Raw genomic sequence first — 19,364 nt, forward strand, 5'->3', positions numbered from 1 at the left:
GCGGACTATAGAACAATCGTACAAGTGATAAGGGAGTGACAATATGGTCAACATTGCTCTTCCTGATTATACAATAAGAGTTCGACTGTGCCTATTCCGCTTACCTCTCAAAGCCGGGAGATTATTCTACCGAACCCTGTACAAAAGCGTGCGCCCTCCATTGCCTGACATAATTTAAAATAATTTATCTCGCCCCTTCATTGCCTGACAGAAAGGTAGAGAAAACGTAGTTTTTATGCTTGTTAAATTAAAAAAAAAGTTTCAGTAAGTTTATTTTAAAAAAAAGATGTGAATCTTGAGATTTTAAAAGTAAACTGGGACATGTCCATGAACTTTTTTTAAGGATCATAATATACCAGTCATGCCTAATTTTTACTGAATGGTACATGAGCTTAAATATCATAAATACTATGGTCACCGTTACAAGCATATATATAAATATATATATATATATATATATATATATATATATATATATATATATATATATATATATATATATATATATATATATATATATATATATATATATATATATATATATATATATATATAATTCCGTGAAAGATTTGGCAATGGTCCATATCTTTTCCTCTAAGAAAGGGGGTACAAATAAGTCTTCTCTTTAAACGCACTGCTCGATATAACGAAACCATATATGTCAAAGAAATCTTATTGCATATATAAGAACACATAGAAAGCTTTACGTATAAAGAATAAAATAAAAATACGTATTTAAAAAAATGACGTTGAATTTTGCACTTTTAGCTTTTTTTCTCAAGTTTACAGTGTTGTTTCTTCTATATAAACTACACTTCAGTTAACAACATTATAAATTTTACATAGGCTTAGGTTCAAGCTTTCATTTGATATGTTTCTTATGCCTTAAATAATTGTACATCGAAAGCTAGCTCGATTCAAACTTGGCCCATTATTGTCAAAGGTGCAAGATTAAAAACATCCTATTTTTTTAACAAAAAAAAAACCGTTTCTAGCAGTAAAAAAAAGAAAAAAAAAGAATCTATAAGTTTCGAAACTCCAAAATGTGTCACTGGTGAAGCATTATCCTCAAACTGTTCATTTAGCATCGTAAGTTGTCCATTACATGTCATACTCACACACTTTGTAAATAGATTTTCCTGTGCTCTGTCGTAGCTGCTGAATGGGGGGGGGGGGGGGGGGGGGGGGGAGCTTTTTTCTCCGGCCTCCCATTCACCACATGTATCTGGAGTGAAAAATAAACTCGTATCGTATCGTAGCGTAAAACTCCAAAAATGGCAAGACGTACTTCTGCTTTTTCGAAGCCCACGACTCAAGAAAAAAAACAAATGTTCCGTAGTTCTAATTTGCGGTTTTGTTCTAGCGACACATTTTCCACCAACATATATTTTCAATTTCAATTTGTTTTAAAATAAAAAAAAGTCTTTTTTTTTTTTTGCGCGCGAGATTTGAGATGAAATTGTTTATTTATGCGATGTCGATTCATTGACTATAATTCGAGGCGGAAAAGAACAGGCTCCGAGATCCCTCAAGGCTTCTTGCTTAACGCGCCTAAATAGAGAAAAAATGCGACTAATCAAAACTTGTTTTATTTATTTTTTTTTTTTGCAGCGGTAGTTGTTAGTGCTTTTTCCCTGCAAAAAAAGAAATGCTCATGTACGAAGGCAAAAGCCCCACTGTACACGCAGCCTCGTCGTTCCGCACACATACATGCGACCCCCAAGGCTCGCTCTCTCTCCCTTCCCCCCAGGTAGGCTGCTAAAATCGGAGGACACCAGTGGTTGTAAAGGAACATTGAGACAAATACTGATGAATGGTACTTTCGGACCGAGAGAACAAATCTTAGAATATGGAAAAGCAGAACAAACCGTAAAAAAAAAAAAAAAACACAACGAGGGAAAAAAAATACTGACAACAGGAAAGGGGCGTGTATCCGCGAATAGCTGATTTCATTTTCTTCTATTTCGTTTTTTTTTGTTGTTGTTATTGTTTACTTACCACCCTTATCGATCGAGTCTCCTTCTCTAAAAATAAACAAGAACGACCCGTAAAAAACTTTTTTATGTATCTGTCCCATGAACAGACGTGTCTGAAAAGAAGCGATCTTATTATGATGGTAATTTGTGTGAACAACATTGATCTGCTGCATTTTGCAAAGATTCCTTTTCATAAGCGTGTTTTTCTTACGAGGAAACTAAAGGCGTTCTCTTGACAATTTTGATCGAAGCGGTATTTTTTTTTAATTATTATAACATTGTTTTTCGATGTTTTTTATGACAAGGGAGACAGAAATTTTGCACCTTTGTTTCCTCTTCAGCTGAGCGCCGAATAAAATCCTTCTGAAGTGACGCAAGTGGAATTGTAGAATGCTGTATACAGCAAGGCGGCCAAAGCGCTCTCCGAAGCAACCGTTTCCACAGTTGTGTGTATATGCGTTCGGTAGCACAGTGTTCAATGCCCCCTTTAAAACTTTGCATTCACAATTCACCGCCAACATCACGCGACGTTACATTCGGGGCAATTTTCTAGACGCATCGCCGCCGTTGCTGCGGTTCGGCTGTTTGTTACGATGATTTGAATGGCAACTTCGTCCCTTCCCATGGAAGTGGTGTTGTTCATTGCAAATCGAACAACACGCTGACCAACGCTATCGAACCTACGTAACATTAGGATTCGAAGAAATACGAGAGTAAGTTATGCCCGTTGTTCAGTACTAGGGTTGTTGGCACCTGGTCGTCCGTTTGCCATTTCTGCTCGGGCGCCGCTAATTTGTGTCACGTTCTATACGAGTAATATTTGTGCCGTAAGTACAACCCGATATCTACAGTGCCCTTCATTGAAAATTTCAGGTGAAATAAATAAATATGTGGCGTTACGGGTGGGAGAAACGCTTGCGAGGCGGCAGACAGCGAAATAGGAAATGTCGCCTACAGCCTGTGCGAGCGAAAAAAAAAAAAAAAAAATCCGTTGCAAGTCCAGTTCACCGGCCAGAGCAGACGAGTTCCACGTACGCGGGAGGTGCGCCCGTTGTCCTGGTCCGTTCTGTTCAATTCGCAAAGAGCCGGTAAGACGAGAAGGCAGCCAACCAACACCCATAGAGCGCCCCAGAACCGCCGCAACAAAAACACGTAGAGCGGACGCCACGGAAAAAAAAATTTCTGGAGTTTCTCCCGAAGCACTCTGGTAAATCGAACCGGGCCAGCTTGTACACTCTTCTCTGCGCGATCATAAAGGGAAGACGGAGCGCGGGGGGCCCCCCAAAGAAAGGTCGTCCGCGACAATTCCGCCGATTTCCGGCGAACTTGCGCCGGGGAGCGGGGCAAGTTCCCTGCCTCTGGCGCACTTTCCTTTCGTCGCGTTGCCAGCGTGCCCCACTGCGCCCCAGTCGCGTAGGCGTTCCCTCAGTTTCAGTCCTTCTCCGTCGCTCTACTTTCTTCCTTTGTTTTTTCTCGCTTTCATTTTTCTTTTGCTCGGCAGTTGCTTCTCCGCGGTGTTCATCTCGGAACCATTTCTGCCAAGTCTTTTTCCGTCGTTAAGTATTCGAGGGTTGATTTTCTCTGCGGCGGCTGCGCCATCGATTTTCTCGTGGGGACGCGGAAGGGAAAGGGGACCGCTGGGGGAGTTGAGGGAAGTGCGAGGGACGGCCTCCGGTCCCGCTCGAACACACAACTCGTTCCTCTGCGCTCTCAACGACGCGAAGCGCGCGCCTGGCGCGTCATCGTCGCGCCATCTACCGCCATCCAGGCGCACTCAACAGTGCGCTCTCACAATACGATCGCGACGCGTTGTTCGAGCGGAAAGGAGCTAAAACAACGGACTGGGTAAAGTTACCATGAAGATGCGTACTGTAAAAATGGCTTACGTAGGTTGTTCGTTTGATTCGACGTTTCGAACGAGGACTGCTCGAAACGCCGTTTGTTTGTAGTAATGCGGCACGGCAGGCCTCAGGATGGGCCAATGGCCTTTCTGTTGTGTCGCAGCCTTTTAGGCTGAATAATTATTATTATTATTATTATTACCTACATATACATGTACTACAGTACACTATTTTTTCTTTCGTATGTACACAGTGTTTTACCGACAATTGAGAGTAAAAAAAAAGGGGGAGGGGGGCAGTTAAAAAAAAAAAAAAGGAATGATTGCTTCGGAATAACGCTACTAGGGGGTTTTCGTAGACCGCGTTTCCCCTCCACTAAGCCCTCCGCAACGAAGTAGCCGTTACTGCGCCTGCGCGCCGATAGCCTTAACTGTAGAGTTCCGGGTCGCGTAGCGGGTTGCGGTGAGCGTTGCGGGACGGCGAAAACGATCTACGAAAACTCCCTAATAGGGAGTTTTCGTAGATCGTTTTCGCCGTCCCGCAAGGCCCTCCGCAACCCGCTACGATAGCGGGAACTCCACAGTCAAGACTATCGGCGCGCAAGCGCAGTAGCAACTTCTTCGTTGCGGAACGCTTAGCGGAGGGGGCAACGCGGTTTACGAAAACTCCCTATTGACAGCAGTGGACGATAACGTTATCTTCTGGATAACGCGCGGCCGACAACGGTGGAAAATGTTAACAAATAAAAGGTGCCTGCAATGCGCCGCTCCGAGTCTTCATTGCCCGGTGGGCCCCCCTCTCGAAACGTCACCTTGAGCTCTTCAACAGTAACTCTAACCTTCCTTCTCAACCATTCTTCCGGAGTCAGTGGAATACGCAAGTGCGCTCAAAGTCGGGGAAATAACTTCGAGACAAGCACCTGTCGTTTGAAACTCTACGCTAGTTCGTCCTGTTAAGGTTCCTCGGTTTCGGCGAACGCGCACTGCTCGAACCTGAAGAGCCTCGAGGATAGCTAAGCTCCAGAACAAGCGTGCCCGACTGTCGTGGCTGATCGAGTAGTTCAATATCGTCCGCGTTAGCTCGCTGCCTGCGGCACTTCCGCTTAATTCAAACGCCAATCTTTCAGGTCCATTTTAGCGCTTTCGCTCGATCACTCCAACGCTCATTCAGAAGTTGAAGATAGAGTGAGAGACAGGCGAGCTGTTTTATGTTACACATTTTTGAAAAAAAATAAAAATAAATAGGATACGACGGACGAAAATAAGGGGGCAAACACAAAACGTCTCAAAACATATAGTTCATTTATAGTGGCGGTTGAACCGCATTCACAAACTTCACGCGCATTTGATGACGAAAAATGGGCGGATACGCTTTGCAAGTGCGATTCGAACGCCAGTGTGGATGCAGCTTTGAAGCGGCGTTCATTGAGCCGCGGTTGCGGTGAACCTTTGATGCCCGTTTTAAAAGTGCAGTTGGGATCCCACGTGTGAGATTTTGCAACACAACTCGTCAACGACAATTAAGCGATTTATTTTTCTAGCTTTGTTTTTTAAGTCACCGGAACAAGTTGATTCGGGGCACAATAGCCGCTCTTTCGAACCTCCCGCATGATAGAGAAAACGAATTTATTAGAATAGAAAAACCGCTCTTGGGTGTAGAGCTCTAAAGAGAAAGCATAGCTTCCAGCACAACAGTGACTCATTCATTTGCTTAGTTGTTGGGCAAACAATCCCCCCCCCCCCCTTTTTTTTTTTTATTGTTCCTTCGCAGGCTACGGTTACTGTATTCTTTCTTTTTGTATGTTCGCGTGTATCATTTACTCAGTTCTTGGCCTCGTCCGATCGCGCACTGCGCAAGGGCAGCGGCGGCAGCCAGGAGGGCAACAGACGCCGGGGGCCACTCGCCTAAAGGCTAAAAATACGAACGTCCCATTGATTTTTCCTGCTAGAAGTGAACGCTTCGTTTTGGCTTTTGGCTTTCTGGCGGGGGCGAGAGGAAAGGGGGGCGGCTTGTCGACTTCCTCTTCCTCCCCACTGCTTCGCTGTCACGTGGGAAAAAGGGGTCACGTGACTGGACCTCTGCCGCTCGCGAGCCGTATTCCCCACGGTGACCGGTCCCCTCGGTGCTGGACCGTGGGTTGGGTGACTTGGCTGTCCACTGGACCCGAATCCGATCGGACATTACACCTACATTTGGAGCACGGCGCAAAAGCGAAGGGAAAAAGAAAAAAAGAGAACCGCGAGATAGAGGTGTCTGACCTCCGCAGTCTCTCGAAGCAGCGACATGTTTTCGGTTCCCGTCTGCAAAGTTCGCGCTATTCAGCGTGCTGAAGGAGCACTATTAAGGGCTGCAAAGCTTCTAAAAAGAGGCAGACTGTTTCAAGAAGCTTGACGAAGAGAAAATAAGGGAAAAAGAAACAAACGCAAGAAAGAAAAAAGCCTGTCCAAGTTTACCTTATTTCTTGCTACATCCCCCACGTCTACTTGAGCCACGAGCTATCCCAGAGTAGCACCGACTTTGGCGCATAACAATTACCAACCTTGCTCGTGTGCTTATATGTTCGCGTGCTCCCAGTCAGGTACTGCAAAGGAAAGTTTCCAAAATACTCGTATGAAAGAAGTCGAGAATTAGTCTAGAATGGGGTTGCTTAGCTAAGCAGTTTAACGTTCATTAGAGCGGTGTAACATTTTACTGGAAGCAATCGGGTGCCCATTCGGCCCATCTCATCCGCTGCCCCACACAGCAAAGTTGTGGTGCGGTGAAGTCCCCATCACAATTGCGCCTTTGGCACTGTCGGTAATTGCGTGAAATACTCGGTGTTGGGAAGTACTTAAAGTGCGTTGTACCTAAAGTAGTACTTTAAGTAGTCTAAAAAAGACTTGTACTTCACTTCATGTTCATTCCCTGAGTATGTACTTGTGCTTCGCTTAAAGTATTTTGTCTAGTACTTTCCGAGGAACGCACAGCTCCCTATTTCAAAGCACATTCCCCGAATTCGGTCTTGTTAAGTTTGTATTACAAAATGATGAAAATAAAACAATGCCACTCGACTCTATCCAGTATTTTCCGCCGTTTTCAAAAACAACTGATGCACCCCCGATTAACACTGAAGCAATACATACCAGTTGAAAAAAAAAAAAAGAACACTGAATAGAGAAATGAAAGGGCATCGTGATTGTGTTAAAAAGTACTTGCACCTTACTTTGAATGTACATTATGTGTATAGTATTTGATGTGCCTTGCGCCTGGAGTACTTACTACCTAAGTAAATCACCTCTAATTTATTTTATACTTTACTTCAAGTGCTTTTCAGAAGTGCTTTACCCAACACTGGAAATACTCATCTGCAAATACATAATTATGTTAGTGCAGTTTAGTAGTTCAAACTGCTCACATTTTACTAGTCCCTACTACGTAAAAACTGACGTGACGTGGATTCGCAGTTTACTTAAGCTAGGCCTGGCACTCTGATATTGAATTGACTACTATTAGACTACAGCATTTCATCGTTTTGTGTTTTTTTCTAAATTTTCTTTTATTTTCTAGTCAATAAAATAATAGACTGCGGAATGTATGGTCAGCTAATATGACACTAAACTTCAATGTTTAAAAGCACCTTTTTGACAATTGGTAATTTTTCTTCTAAACTATACTCCTTTTATATCTCAACTCCCAACACTTGGAGCATTTACAAGCTGGTGTTTGTTATAAATGCAGACGGACTGAATAAGCAAAGCAGCATATTGCTTTGTAGCGATATCTGTTTATCTAGAACTTTGGCGCACCCAGGATTTTCGTCTAAAAAAAAGGGGGGGGGGGGGGGGGGGGAAGGGTTAGGAAAGCTATGCAAGCTTTTTTATTTATTTCCTAGCTATAGCTTGCGATTAAACGAACTTCGACGTGATGTGTTGAGATTGCTTCAATTTGCCGGAAAAAAGTTTCATGATCCGTGGTGTAGTCGATACCATTGGGTGAATTATTCGCAGGACATATTTTTCATGATTATTTTGAAAAGGCGAAACTTAGGTCTTTATGAAAACCAAGTTGTTTATCGTATACACCGTTACACGCAACTTCGCAGACGACAAAAGCTACGGCGCCTGCAACCCAGCGCGAGCTGTCAGAGCCAAGTATGTGTCCTCCCGGGGCTGTATTGCTTCATATATTGCCGCATGGCCGCGCCCCTCGTGGGCCATTGTGTATGACAAAAAAACTCGGCTACCTAGAGGCAAAAATAATTTAGATACAAAAAAAAACATCCAGTAGTATTGCATTTAAGGCCCGTTCACACTCTTGCGACTGCTTGCGACCTCTTAAACCTGGGTTCCTTAAAACTTCTTAAACCAGAAAACACACTGGCGCCATCTATTGGGAAGCAGTGTAAACTCGGCGGTCCGGCATATTTTTTTTTTTATTTCTCGCGCAATATCCTTTCTTTTTTGGCTCGAAAAACTTTTGTCAATGTTATAAACGAGCCTTTCTATGGGTATTACGCACATTTGACCTCGGAAATCCCGCAAAACCTTCGCTTTTGTGAAATGCAGTTCTAGGGTCACCGCATAGATGGCGCCACAATGTCAGTGTGTCCCCTCATTCTAGAAACATTTAAGAAGTTGTAAGAGATCTCGTCTCTCTCAGTCGTACTCGGTCGCAAGAGTGTGAACGGGCCTTTACTTGTAAATTATTGAAATCATCAACCTAAATACCAGAGGGATGGACGAAAAAACATTTAAAACATTACTATTAATTAAATATATATAAATTGTAATCTAATCTGATGAATTCAGCACACAAGTTTGGGCAACGGAAGGGTAACGATCCCGAAATAGTCCCTTTTTCCGACTTACCAGCGTACTGTCGAGACCGGTTATAACGAAGTCGGTTATAACGAAATAGCGGCTACAGCGAAGCGATCAAGAATTCCCATTCCCTTTTGCGCTTCGTTATAACCCAAGTTGGTTATAAGGAAATAGTGGATATAGCGAAGTGAATTCTGATTCCCGTTGTATAACCGGTCTCGACGTATTGGGCAGGAGATCGAACTATAGGGGGCGCTCTGACCCGTTTGTTTTCCCCACGCTCGGTGTTTACTCAACACAAGGCCTGTACACATGCCAACAGGCCTTATGGGCATAGGCATGTCATCTTCTACAATAGAGCGCGGGGCACAGTTTAATGTAAAAAATACTAACAATCGACGAAGCGACGTTAAGTGCCGGATCTATCTTCTGAGAATGCGAGCTTGACCCACTTCGGCTTTTGTGCTAAGCTGGGATCGTGCATGCTGCATTGTTCATGCAGGCCGAGTGGAAACAAAAGAGCCCCTCCTCCCCCTCGCCGGAGAACACGAACTCCAGCCGAACGCTGACGCCGCGTTCGGTTATGTCGGCCGAGCGCTGCGTCATTGTATTTGTTGTCCCCATCCGTGTAGTTGATAAGTTAACCGCTTGGGGCGTAACGGTCTATCCTCCTCCCCAATATCCCGAGGTCATTCGGATGAGTGGCTGAAGGGATTGGAAAAGGCTCGGCACTGATGGATTTATCAGATGATTCTACTGAAGACGATAGCGTCTGCTGAATCACCGGTTCGCAAAGGCTTGCAGTTGCACATTCTGGTGTTGCAAAGTACGTTGAATCCAAATCTCGAAACTTTTGTGAGAAGCAGGCAAGCATCGTATTTGACTGTCGCTTCAGGCAGCTTTCAGTGGTGTAACTCATCCTGGACTCTTAGATTTTTGCTGCACCAATCACGCTCAGAAAAAAGGTTGCAGCAAGTGAACGGCATCGGTGCATAACAAAGTTTAGTGCTTCGATGGGCCTGAAAGAACAATCGAAAGAAACAGCGAAAATGAAGAAAGGGAGCGAGAGAGAAAAAACGGAGAGGGAGGTAGAGACCGAGATAGTGATAAGAAAGAAGATAGGGGTGGAAAGAAGAAAGTCAACAATATCTACATGCAGTAACTCTGGGCTTGTGACAGGGGTCCGTCAAAATCTCAGCGAATCCAGAGGCTACTTGTCATACACCAAGAGGACCTCCTTTTTTGTTCTACCCTCATTCTCATTGTGTTGCCTGCCACGTGCCAGACAGGTGCGAGCCTCTGTTTCCAACGTGGGCGGTCTGCTGCCGGAGCCCGCTGTCCATCTCTGCCGCATGTGCAGGCCTTCAGAGGGTTAGCACTCTCTGGGAAGGGGTCCATGGTTGAACACTGCCGTACGGCGCCATTATTGTCCTCCAGAAGGGTCTCGAGTGCGGCAGTCAGACACCAAAGGCGCAGTCTTCGGGACGGAGGCGAACAGGTCCCCAGGCACCGGTATATGGTCATCGACCGGATGGCGGACGAGACCCCACAAATTCAAACCCACTTCAGTTGCTTTTGTTTTGTTTTTTAGATGGGGGAAGGTGGAGATAACTAATCAAAAAGGGCTAAATAATAATAATACTAATAATAATAATAATATTTATTTTCGGCTCAGGAAAGCCACGATACAGCAGAAAGGCATGGAGCCCATACCAGTGTAGGCCTGCTGTGTCGTTGAAGCTAGGTGATGATGTAGGATACTATATATAGACATGATGACTAGAATGGCACTTATAGGTGAGAGTAAATGAAAAGAGGATAGGGTGAATAAAGTTGACATAAGCACGCGCACTTCAAAAAGAAAGTCATCGTCAGGCCTGTCGGCAGAGTGCTCTTTTGTCCTCAGAGCCGGTCAAGATGGACCCAGTCAGTTCAGGAGGTAGAGAAATCCTAGTTTGGGGTGGACCCCATTAGGCAGGAGTCTTTGTGGCGTAGCGTACGCGCCGAGATTGGTTGTAGTCTCCCAGTACGGCTGTTTAGGTGGGGGGCTCCTGCAGGATCCATTGTTGGGTTCATAAGGTTACAGAAAAGGCGGAGAGATGCAACTTTTCTGCGATGGGCGATGGTACGCCACTTTGCAGCTTTTAGGAGGTCAGAAGTGGAGATTTCTCTGTAGGGCAAGACTGCGAACGACGGTGCAGCGTGTAGACGGCCCTGCGCTGCACAGTTTCCAGGGCATCTCGAAGGGTCTTTTGATGGGGGCTACACACTGACAAGCAGAACTCTAGACGGGGGAGTACTAATGCGGTGAAGAGGTTCTTAAAAGCACTTGGTGTCATGCCACGTATTAAGTGGGTTACAAAGCCCATTGTTCGGCGTGCCTTTGATATAATAGCACGTATATGCTTAGCAAAGTTCAGACGGTCATCAAAGGCTACTCCCAGTAGAGTAGTTTGATGAACTCGCTTAAGGGGAGAGGTGCCTAGGGTGAGAGGCTGGGGAGGGAGACGCTTTTTTTCACTTGGCACGCATCCAAGTCGTCTTGAAGTTCCTGGTACGAGAGAAGGGATCTGATAGGCTTTACCAGGGTCCACAGCCACAGCCAGGAATGGCTCTGGAGTGAAGGTTTGGCGGGATTCCGTTAACGTAGATTGAAAAGAGAGTAGGGCCAACTATGCTGCCCTGAGGCACTCCCGAGCGAACTGTGCGAGACGATGATACAGAACTCTGGAACAAAACGCGTTGTGTCCTTCCAATGACTAGGTCACAAAGCCATCGGAGTAGGGGTCCCCTGGTACTTGCATCACTGATCTTCTTGAAGAGATGTTGGTAATCAATGCGGTCAAACTCTTTCGAAAAATCCACCTGCACTAGTTCACAACGTATGCAGTTGTCGAGAGATGCATTTGCAGTATGCACGATGACACCCAATGCAGTTTCGTAGCTCCGTCCAGGACGAAATCCATGTTAGGCCTTCCATAGGATACTGTTTTCTTCAAGGTGGAATAATATATTCTTGTTGACAATTCGTTTAAGAGTCCTCCAGACAGTTGGTGTAATGGCAATAGGGCAGTAGTTCGCTATTTGGTCAGCACGTAATCCATTTCCCTTACGCACTGGGGTTATAAGGGCCTGTTTCTATGACGAGGGAACAGAGCCAGCACCAACAATCCTTTGGAACATCCTGAGTACAGGGCGTAAGATGGGATTGGCAAACTTCAGGAGGAGTGTACAGTGTCTGGACCAGGACTCTGAAAAGGGCGGAGTCTCGACAGAGCCTCTTCCAGGTCATCTTCTGTAATGGTAATGGAGGATGAGGTACGTGCAGCACTGCTCGACATTGTTTCGAGCGTTTCCTCTAAGGTTGATAAGGCGGACAGGGGGTTGCTGCAGTTGGACCAAATTGAAGCAAAGTGAGCGCTGAAAAGTTGGCTACCTCAGTAGGATGAGTGACAGGCTTATATCGTGAGTAAAGGATGGACTCAATGATGCTTTCCGCTGGCGCTTGACATATGTCCAGAAGCACTTAGGTTGCTTAGAAACCAAGGCCGCAGTGTCCACAACATACCTCTGGTGTGCTACATAAACTTGCTTCTTTAGTTCCTTCTGGAGGCATTTGGCTGCAGCAAGGCAGGTGAGGGAGTTTTTCTTCTTAGCCTTCTTAAACAACATTCACTTTCGCCTTAAAAGCTCAATGATCTCTTTCGTAATTCATGGGCTTTTCCACTTTTGGTACGGGCGAACCAGCGGTACACATTCAGCTTCGGTGACAGACATTAGGTCTAACCAGGTTTCGTACATGTTGTCGATAATAGCTGCATGAAGGATCATTGACCACAGTGCTAAGCGCACACGGTTTTGCAGATGTGAAAAGACCACGGAGCAAAGTGCATAAGGTGTTGCAGATGCGTAAAAGAATACCGACAATGGCATTCTTTTACGCACTGTCACAACCGTGCCACGACTTTAAAGACAGGCTTCAACCATCGGTGTCTCCTCCGCTATGTTGTCCAGACAAAGCAACATACGAGGGACGCCGTCAATGCAAAAACAGGGAGTGCATATCAAAGTCGGCGAAAGCCTCTTTTGACTTCCCCAAATGAGCCGTGTCATCGCATGCCCCAGGAGCCGGCGTTAGGACAAAAGGATCTCCCCGTTTCGGAAACCAGCATAGGACAGAAGGAAAACCTTGAAAGACACTTGGTGCTTCGTGAATACTTCGTTTCAGCTTACGATGAACTGCAGCATATGCTACGAGCCATTCAATGTCATGTAACCTTCCGGAGAGGTGGCAGTGACGCGCGGGGATCGAAATTATGTGATACATTAGCTGCCCTGGGTTGGCTGGAATGACATGTAGAGTCTGCTGCGGTCCAACGCAAGGTGAAGCAGAGTATAGACCGAGTTTTGCCACAAAAACCGGCGAGAGTGTAAACAAATGAAGAAAAGACATTGAAAGACCGACGGGGTGGCCCAGGCACCCTGCGCTACCACTACAGACGCTTTATTTTTTCTCGCCTTGCTTTTACGCCTATTCCAGTGTCGGCACCCTCTTTTTTAATGTATGGCCCGCGTTTCCAAACCCAAAACTGCTTTTCTCGTTTCTTGTTTTTAGCGACATCCTAGTGAAATTTACTTTTTATTTTCTATTTCCTTCAAAGGTGAACAATAAACGCGTTAGTATTTTGTTCTCAAAATGTTAGAAAATGCGCTATGCTACTCCTCAACCCCGGCCCAGGAACAAAATAATTTGCTACAAGTCTAAGCAACAGTGAGAACATGTATGCTACTCTGCCCAGCCCGCAGGCCGTGCCAGGTCGGGTCCGGCCTTTTGTGTTGTTCCCGGGCCCGTGCAGAGCTCTAGATAGAACTTTGCCTTAATTCTCATCAATTATATACATGCTCATGCGGTCGAACAGAGCATTTCTGCATGCCTGTCTTGTACAGTGTGTGTGTGTGTGTTTTTTTTTTATTGCTTGTCATGTTTGAGAAGGGGAAAGTGAAGAAGGAGTACATGCAAGCTCTAGGTGACTCCCGACGAGAAATAAGAACGGAGTTGAGAGGTGACTTTTATCAGAAGACATTTGAAATCTAGAACGTTATGAGACTTCTTATTGAGTAAGAACTTCTATCTAAACAATGTTTCAAATTATTAAATAAATAAAAAAAATACTTGGCACTTTCACCTCACCTGCGTATTTGTCCCTGCAACACTTATTAAAATAACATTTGAAAAACCTCACTCATTGTTCCAGGTTAGCAGGTCTCAAATTTTTATCCATTAGATAAACATTTATTGAATAAAAATAAAGCACGTGAAATATGCAGAGAGAATCTGAAGGCGGCCAGACACCTAATTGAGCGCCAAATCGACTTTTTAAACAAATTTCCGTGTAAATAGGTACACAGGTATAATAAGGTGGTGCATTTGTTTAGCAAAATATATAATGATTTGTTCACTTAGTAAAGGAGCATAGAAACAAAAATCTACATTTTCTATACTTTGATCGCGTGTAACAAATAATTTTTGGGTCATTGCCCTGTTTATTTTGACAAACTGAAGAGGATATCTAAGCAAATTTTGCTTAGATACCCTCGGGGCCATAAGGCATTAGAGAGGGGAGTAGGTGTTAAGTACAATGTTTGATACTGCTTCTCGGAATCTGATCGGGTCCTGGATGGTGACGATGTCGTCGGGAAGGTCATTCCAGTCCACACTTGCATTCTTTATAAACGCCACAATGGCCTAATGTTTTAATCGATGATTTCACACAAAAAGGCTCAGCGTGGATTCGTTATTAGGCAAAAAAGCAATCTTCAGTTTTTTTGTTTGTTTGTTTTTTTTGGAGGGGGAGTTTTTATTTTCTTTAATGAATTTTGTTTTTCTATTTTCACTGCAATCGTGGGACCTTCTTTTTTTTTTCTACCTTGCACTTGGGACCAGTTGTTCCTAACTATTTTCTTCTACAGGCTCTTTCAGTGCTACAGAACAACCCTATGGGGAGTATTCACTGGACGCCATATTTGTGGGTACTGTTCAAAGCGCATGCTCAGAACGAGCTCACATCAATAGGCTGCTAAGACCGGCACTCTGCATGGTGCGGAATGCACTTTGCAAAATAACTGTGGAAGCTCGCCATCAGCACGCGCTCAGCATTCGCGCACACAGCTATGGCCGCCAGTGAATACTCCCTATATAAAGGGTCCTGTCCTCAATAAAGGTTTAGCTGTGTTTGAGACGTTCTCCTTCTCTTCCTTGTCGTCGTCTGTCAATACCTCAGTCTCGGGTTTTTCACTAAAATGTTGGATATACACCAGCTCACTTGCGCTCTTACGTTCTGCTCATTAGAACAAAATACTATGAATGGTTGCTGCTAGCCATAATGAGGTATAGCATGTTCTCACAAATTTCCAACACTCCGATGATGATAGCGATTTAAGTGAGCAGACTGAATTTCAGAAAGGTTCCAACCCGTCAGGCAGAAATGTCTTTTTTCCCTCACCCTACCAAGCTCCGGCGTCAAATAAAAAAAAATAGAGCTTGGGGGGAAGGGGAAAGGGGTTGAACACCCCCTCCCCCTGTCGGTGCACCATTGATCTAGAAGCAGTGGTGTGTCACTTGCTCGAAACAAATGCAATTCATGATACTGCACCCAATAAGATGGTACACTGTTTAAATTTTTTTTTTTTTTGCGGGGGGGGGGGGGGGGAGGTTCTAAATTAAAGTTAAGCTTTGTTTGAGCTCTGTTTGAAGAATGCACATGTGAATAATGCTCCTTTTCTTTCCCAACAGTTTCCTCGATGACTTAGACCGTTTGGGCAAGAAGGAGTACATGCCCACGGAACAGGACATCCTGCGGACAAGAGTCAAAACAACGGGCATAGTAGAGGTTCACTTTTCCTTTAAAAACTTAAATTTCAAGTAAGTGCCTCCTACAGACTACCTTGATCCCATCTTGCTTCGCAAAGGGCCCTGACATAATCAAATAAAGTGTGAACTAATAGATTAAAAGTGAAAAGTACATTATTTATACCCACATTAATTTAAAAATTTGCTGCAGTTTACACAAATCTACTTTTGTAATTTGGTGTTCCTCCTGACTTCCAACTTTTAAAGCACCCTGATGGCTCCAAAATGTGCATTTCCAGTGCTAAAACATTAGATAAAATATCCAAATCTCTGAACAAGCTTCTAAAATGTGGACAACATTTTGACCTAAAATTAGTGTGCGATACCTGTATTACATGAAACCAGTTATTTATAATAGTATGAATAAGCAACATCTAAATGTCATGTTTTCACAAAGGTTGAATTTTTTTGTGTTTTATCCTACGTTATCAGCATGCTTTTATGTTCGAGAATGAGGCCTCTTTTCTATTATTGTGAAACTACTGGTATTTAAATGTTTCCCAAGTCAGTGCTTCTTTGAGCTTACGATAGAAGTTCATAAGAGTAACACAGTAGCCTCAGTGATATGAAATATTGTGTCACTGAGAATACACGGTATTCTCAGTGTCATGAAATGTTGTAGTAAGCAATGCGCTGTTTCACAATTAAGAGAAAAAATCACTGTAATTGTTGCAAAAATAGTTCAGAAAACCACAGATGTGGTTATTTATTTGGATTATGAAGAAACCGAGTCTCAAAAGGTTCCTTTTCGAGTTAGAAAAACAACCAAGCTCGCATTGAAATGGCAGCAGCACGCCAACACGAAAATAAAAAGAGTAAAGAAAACATAAAGTCAGACTATTTTTTACTTGAATCAATAGCTGTGCTTATGAATGAGACCACAAATTAGTTTAGAGACAAGCTAGTTTGTGATGGTGCAGTTTTATAGCAAATTTGTCTCGGATGAAGGGCCTTTTATAAAGTACAAAGAATGCTTTTATCACAGCCTGATGTACTCGCGGCAAAAGGAACCTTTACGAAATAATTTTCAGGCTTGGTATTTCCCGCCTGTTGTAGTAGAGTGTCATAGGTAATCCCCATTTCTTTGAATTCGTGCCTTATTCAATTTAATCTGAATTCCTATACTTTCGAAGGAACCTACTGGAATCCTCAAAAACGCAGTCAACATTTCACTGACAGACGGCCAAGACTCTTAGCGAAACTTTGACAGCCACACTCCAAAAGCTTTCTTTCAAGTTCTTCCTATTGTCTTCACCACCTTTATGCTTTATTTGGAATTCCATATGCTAGAAATCGGGCACCCACAGTTGGATAGCGTCTGCAACATGCCCACTGTTGGAAATGTGACTGTTGAGTTAAAGTTGTTGACTTGAGCACAAGTATCTGCACTATCTGAAGTCTCAAGGAAGAGGCACAAGTTTGCAGCGACCATCAGAGTGATTGATAAAGTTTGCTGCAGTGTAATTATCTTAAATTTTCATGTAGATGGGCGCTTGTGCTGTGCATGCAACTGTTGAATATATTGCAAGAGCAGTGGCCAAAACAGCAATCAGAGCCGTCTCACACCAAAACGGGTGGTGTGAGATGGCTCCGATTGCCCATACAAAACAGATGCGTGGCCCTGCCAGATCGCATCAGCAGGTGGCGCGAGTGACTTCTTCGACTACTGCTCACACATTATAGTTAACAGTTGCATGCACTGTGCAGTGCCTATTTAAGTAAAAACAAACACTAAAAACAATTCACTAGACACCTACTTGGACTTCAAAAGTGTAGGTGTTTCATCTATAAATGGTGTGCATATACGGCTGTACGACACGAGAGCGCACGACACGAGAGCGCCGACAGGAGAGCGCCGCGACACGAGGGTGCGTGCCATTAGAGCGCGCGTCACGAGAGCGCATGTGTGCGCCTTGGGAATGATCGGTGCTTGAGTCTTCAAACACGTGTTTTCTCGGATCGAACGCTTTACGCAATTTTATTGGTTGAGTACGCAGACCTGTGGGAAGTCTAAGAAATACAATTTTTGCAAACTCGAAATGAAGAAGCAAGATACAGAGTTTCGGAAATATAGTTGTTTATCAATTGCCGTTCCATAATATTAAAAAAGAAAAATCAAAGATTGAATGACTCCGCGACACCGCGGAGGTAGTCTAGCATGCACCTTTGGTCGTACTCTTCAACTAGCTTGCTCAGATTCTTCGCTACACGAACGTAGGTGGCCTTGATGCTCCTTTGAGGCTCTCCACGAAGTGCATCCGCCAGCTTCTGCTCTGTCAAGCTCTGCTCTCTTCGAAATGCGACCGCTAGCTTGTACGTGTCCGGATGATGCAGCCCCAGGGACATCTGGAATGCATTGTGCCAGGCCTCGACGTGATTGTTGGTCCTCGGGAGCCCTTCGGAGATCCGTTCGTTGCAGCTCCAGAAGTCGTGCGGGAAAAGTGCTGGCCTACGCGAGCGGCTTCTTCCGATACTCCAGGTTGGACAGGTCACTTGGACCGGACAACGACCGGACCTCCTGAAGGCCATGAGAATCAGTGATAGAAAACCCTTTGGTGCCATTTGTTCCTACTTTACACCTAGGGACCTTCTTTCCGGGGACATTTCTTCCGGAACCCTCTACCAATCACGCTATTAGCGGCGGTACTTGCAATTGTAACATGAACCATACAGCCATAAATTAAAGGGGTGATTAGAGACTTTTACTTCATTTCCCAACATATTTTACCGTATATTGGCACCTCCAATGTCCACATACCTTGAACAGCGCATATCGAAGACAACATTCACAAAGTACAAAGCCCTACTTAAACAAATATTGTTTTGATAAAAGAAAAAAAAAACACCCTGTCTGTTGCATAGAATTTACAATATATTGGGCAACTAACTTCATGCAAAAAACTGCGCTATCCGAGAAAACGTGTGTTTGAAAACTCCGATGTCTATCATTCCCAAGGCGCGTACATGCGCTCTCGTCACGCGCGCTCTAATGGCACGCGCTCTCGTGTCGCGGCGCTCTCCCGTCGTGCGCTCTGCTGTCGTGCGCTCTCCCGTCGTGCGCTCTGCTGTCGCGCGCTCTTCCGTCGGCGCTCTGGTGTCGTGCGCTCTCGTGGCGCCCTTCCGTGCATATACACGTGTATGACAAAAATTAACTCTGGATAGCAGTGTTACTAGCATCACGACAATGTTCATTAAGCGTGGGAGATGTCGGATACTATATCAGGAATACTGATATTCATGATAAAAGGTTACAAATTCGTTGTCTCCATAGGATGAGCAAATTTATCCAAACGGAGATTCCAGACATAGTCTCAAATCAGCCAATATTCCAAGGGCCATATAGCTTGGCTCACCTAAAAGTGTTTACTTCGTTCACCCCTCTCCTTGGTTGTAGCAAAGGTTGTCACAGCGAGTTCACAGGTTTCTGAGGTGCCTTCCATTCTACAAACACGCGTACAGTCCAACCATCTTCCATTGCCATCAGCTCAGGCTCAACACTTTCGTAAATTGGTTACTGGAGGAACATAACTTGTCACAGTACTATATAAGTTAACAAGTTCATGTGAAATAATTTCCTGTTGTTGTGACAGACATACATAAGCATGAGTCTGGACAAAGTTCAAACCCTGCAAGCAATTAAGCACCAAAAACGAAAACTTCCCAGAACCAAGACAAATGTCAACATATTGTAGGGAATATTGCTTTGAAATTCGGACTGGGGTATTTGGTTAAAAAAAAATTTTATAGTTCATCAGCTTTTCCAACACTATGTTATAATCTCTCTGGCTCCCCTTGCATAAGTCAACACCAAGAAAGTTCAGGAGGGTATTGGAATAGC

At 44.3% G+C, this 19,364-nt stretch overlaps 1 protein-coding gene across 1 annotated transcript in view; it reads left to right on the forward strand.

Annotated features, from left to right (window-relative positions):
• Window positions 1–19,364, forward strand: part of LOC8026872 (guanine nucleotide-binding protein G(o) subunit alpha) — a 71,295-nt gene that overhangs the window by 42,515 nt on the left and 9,416 nt on the right. The window contains exon 5 of the mRNA XM_002406417.5: window positions 15,410–15,538. Coding sequence (XP_002406461.2) covers window positions 15,410–15,538 — 129 coding nt within the window. The remainder of the gene's footprint in view (window positions 1–15,409; window positions 15,539–19,364) is intronic.

This window comes from Ixodes scapularis, unplaced genomic scaffold (genome assembly GCF_016920785.2).
Source record: "Ixodes scapularis isolate PalLabHiFi unplaced genomic scaffold, ASM1692078v2 PGA_scaffold9__187_contigs__length_104089568, whole genome shotgun sequence".
NCBI classification, from domain to species: Eukaryota; Metazoa; Arthropoda; class Arachnida; order Ixodida; family Ixodidae; genus Ixodes; species Ixodes scapularis.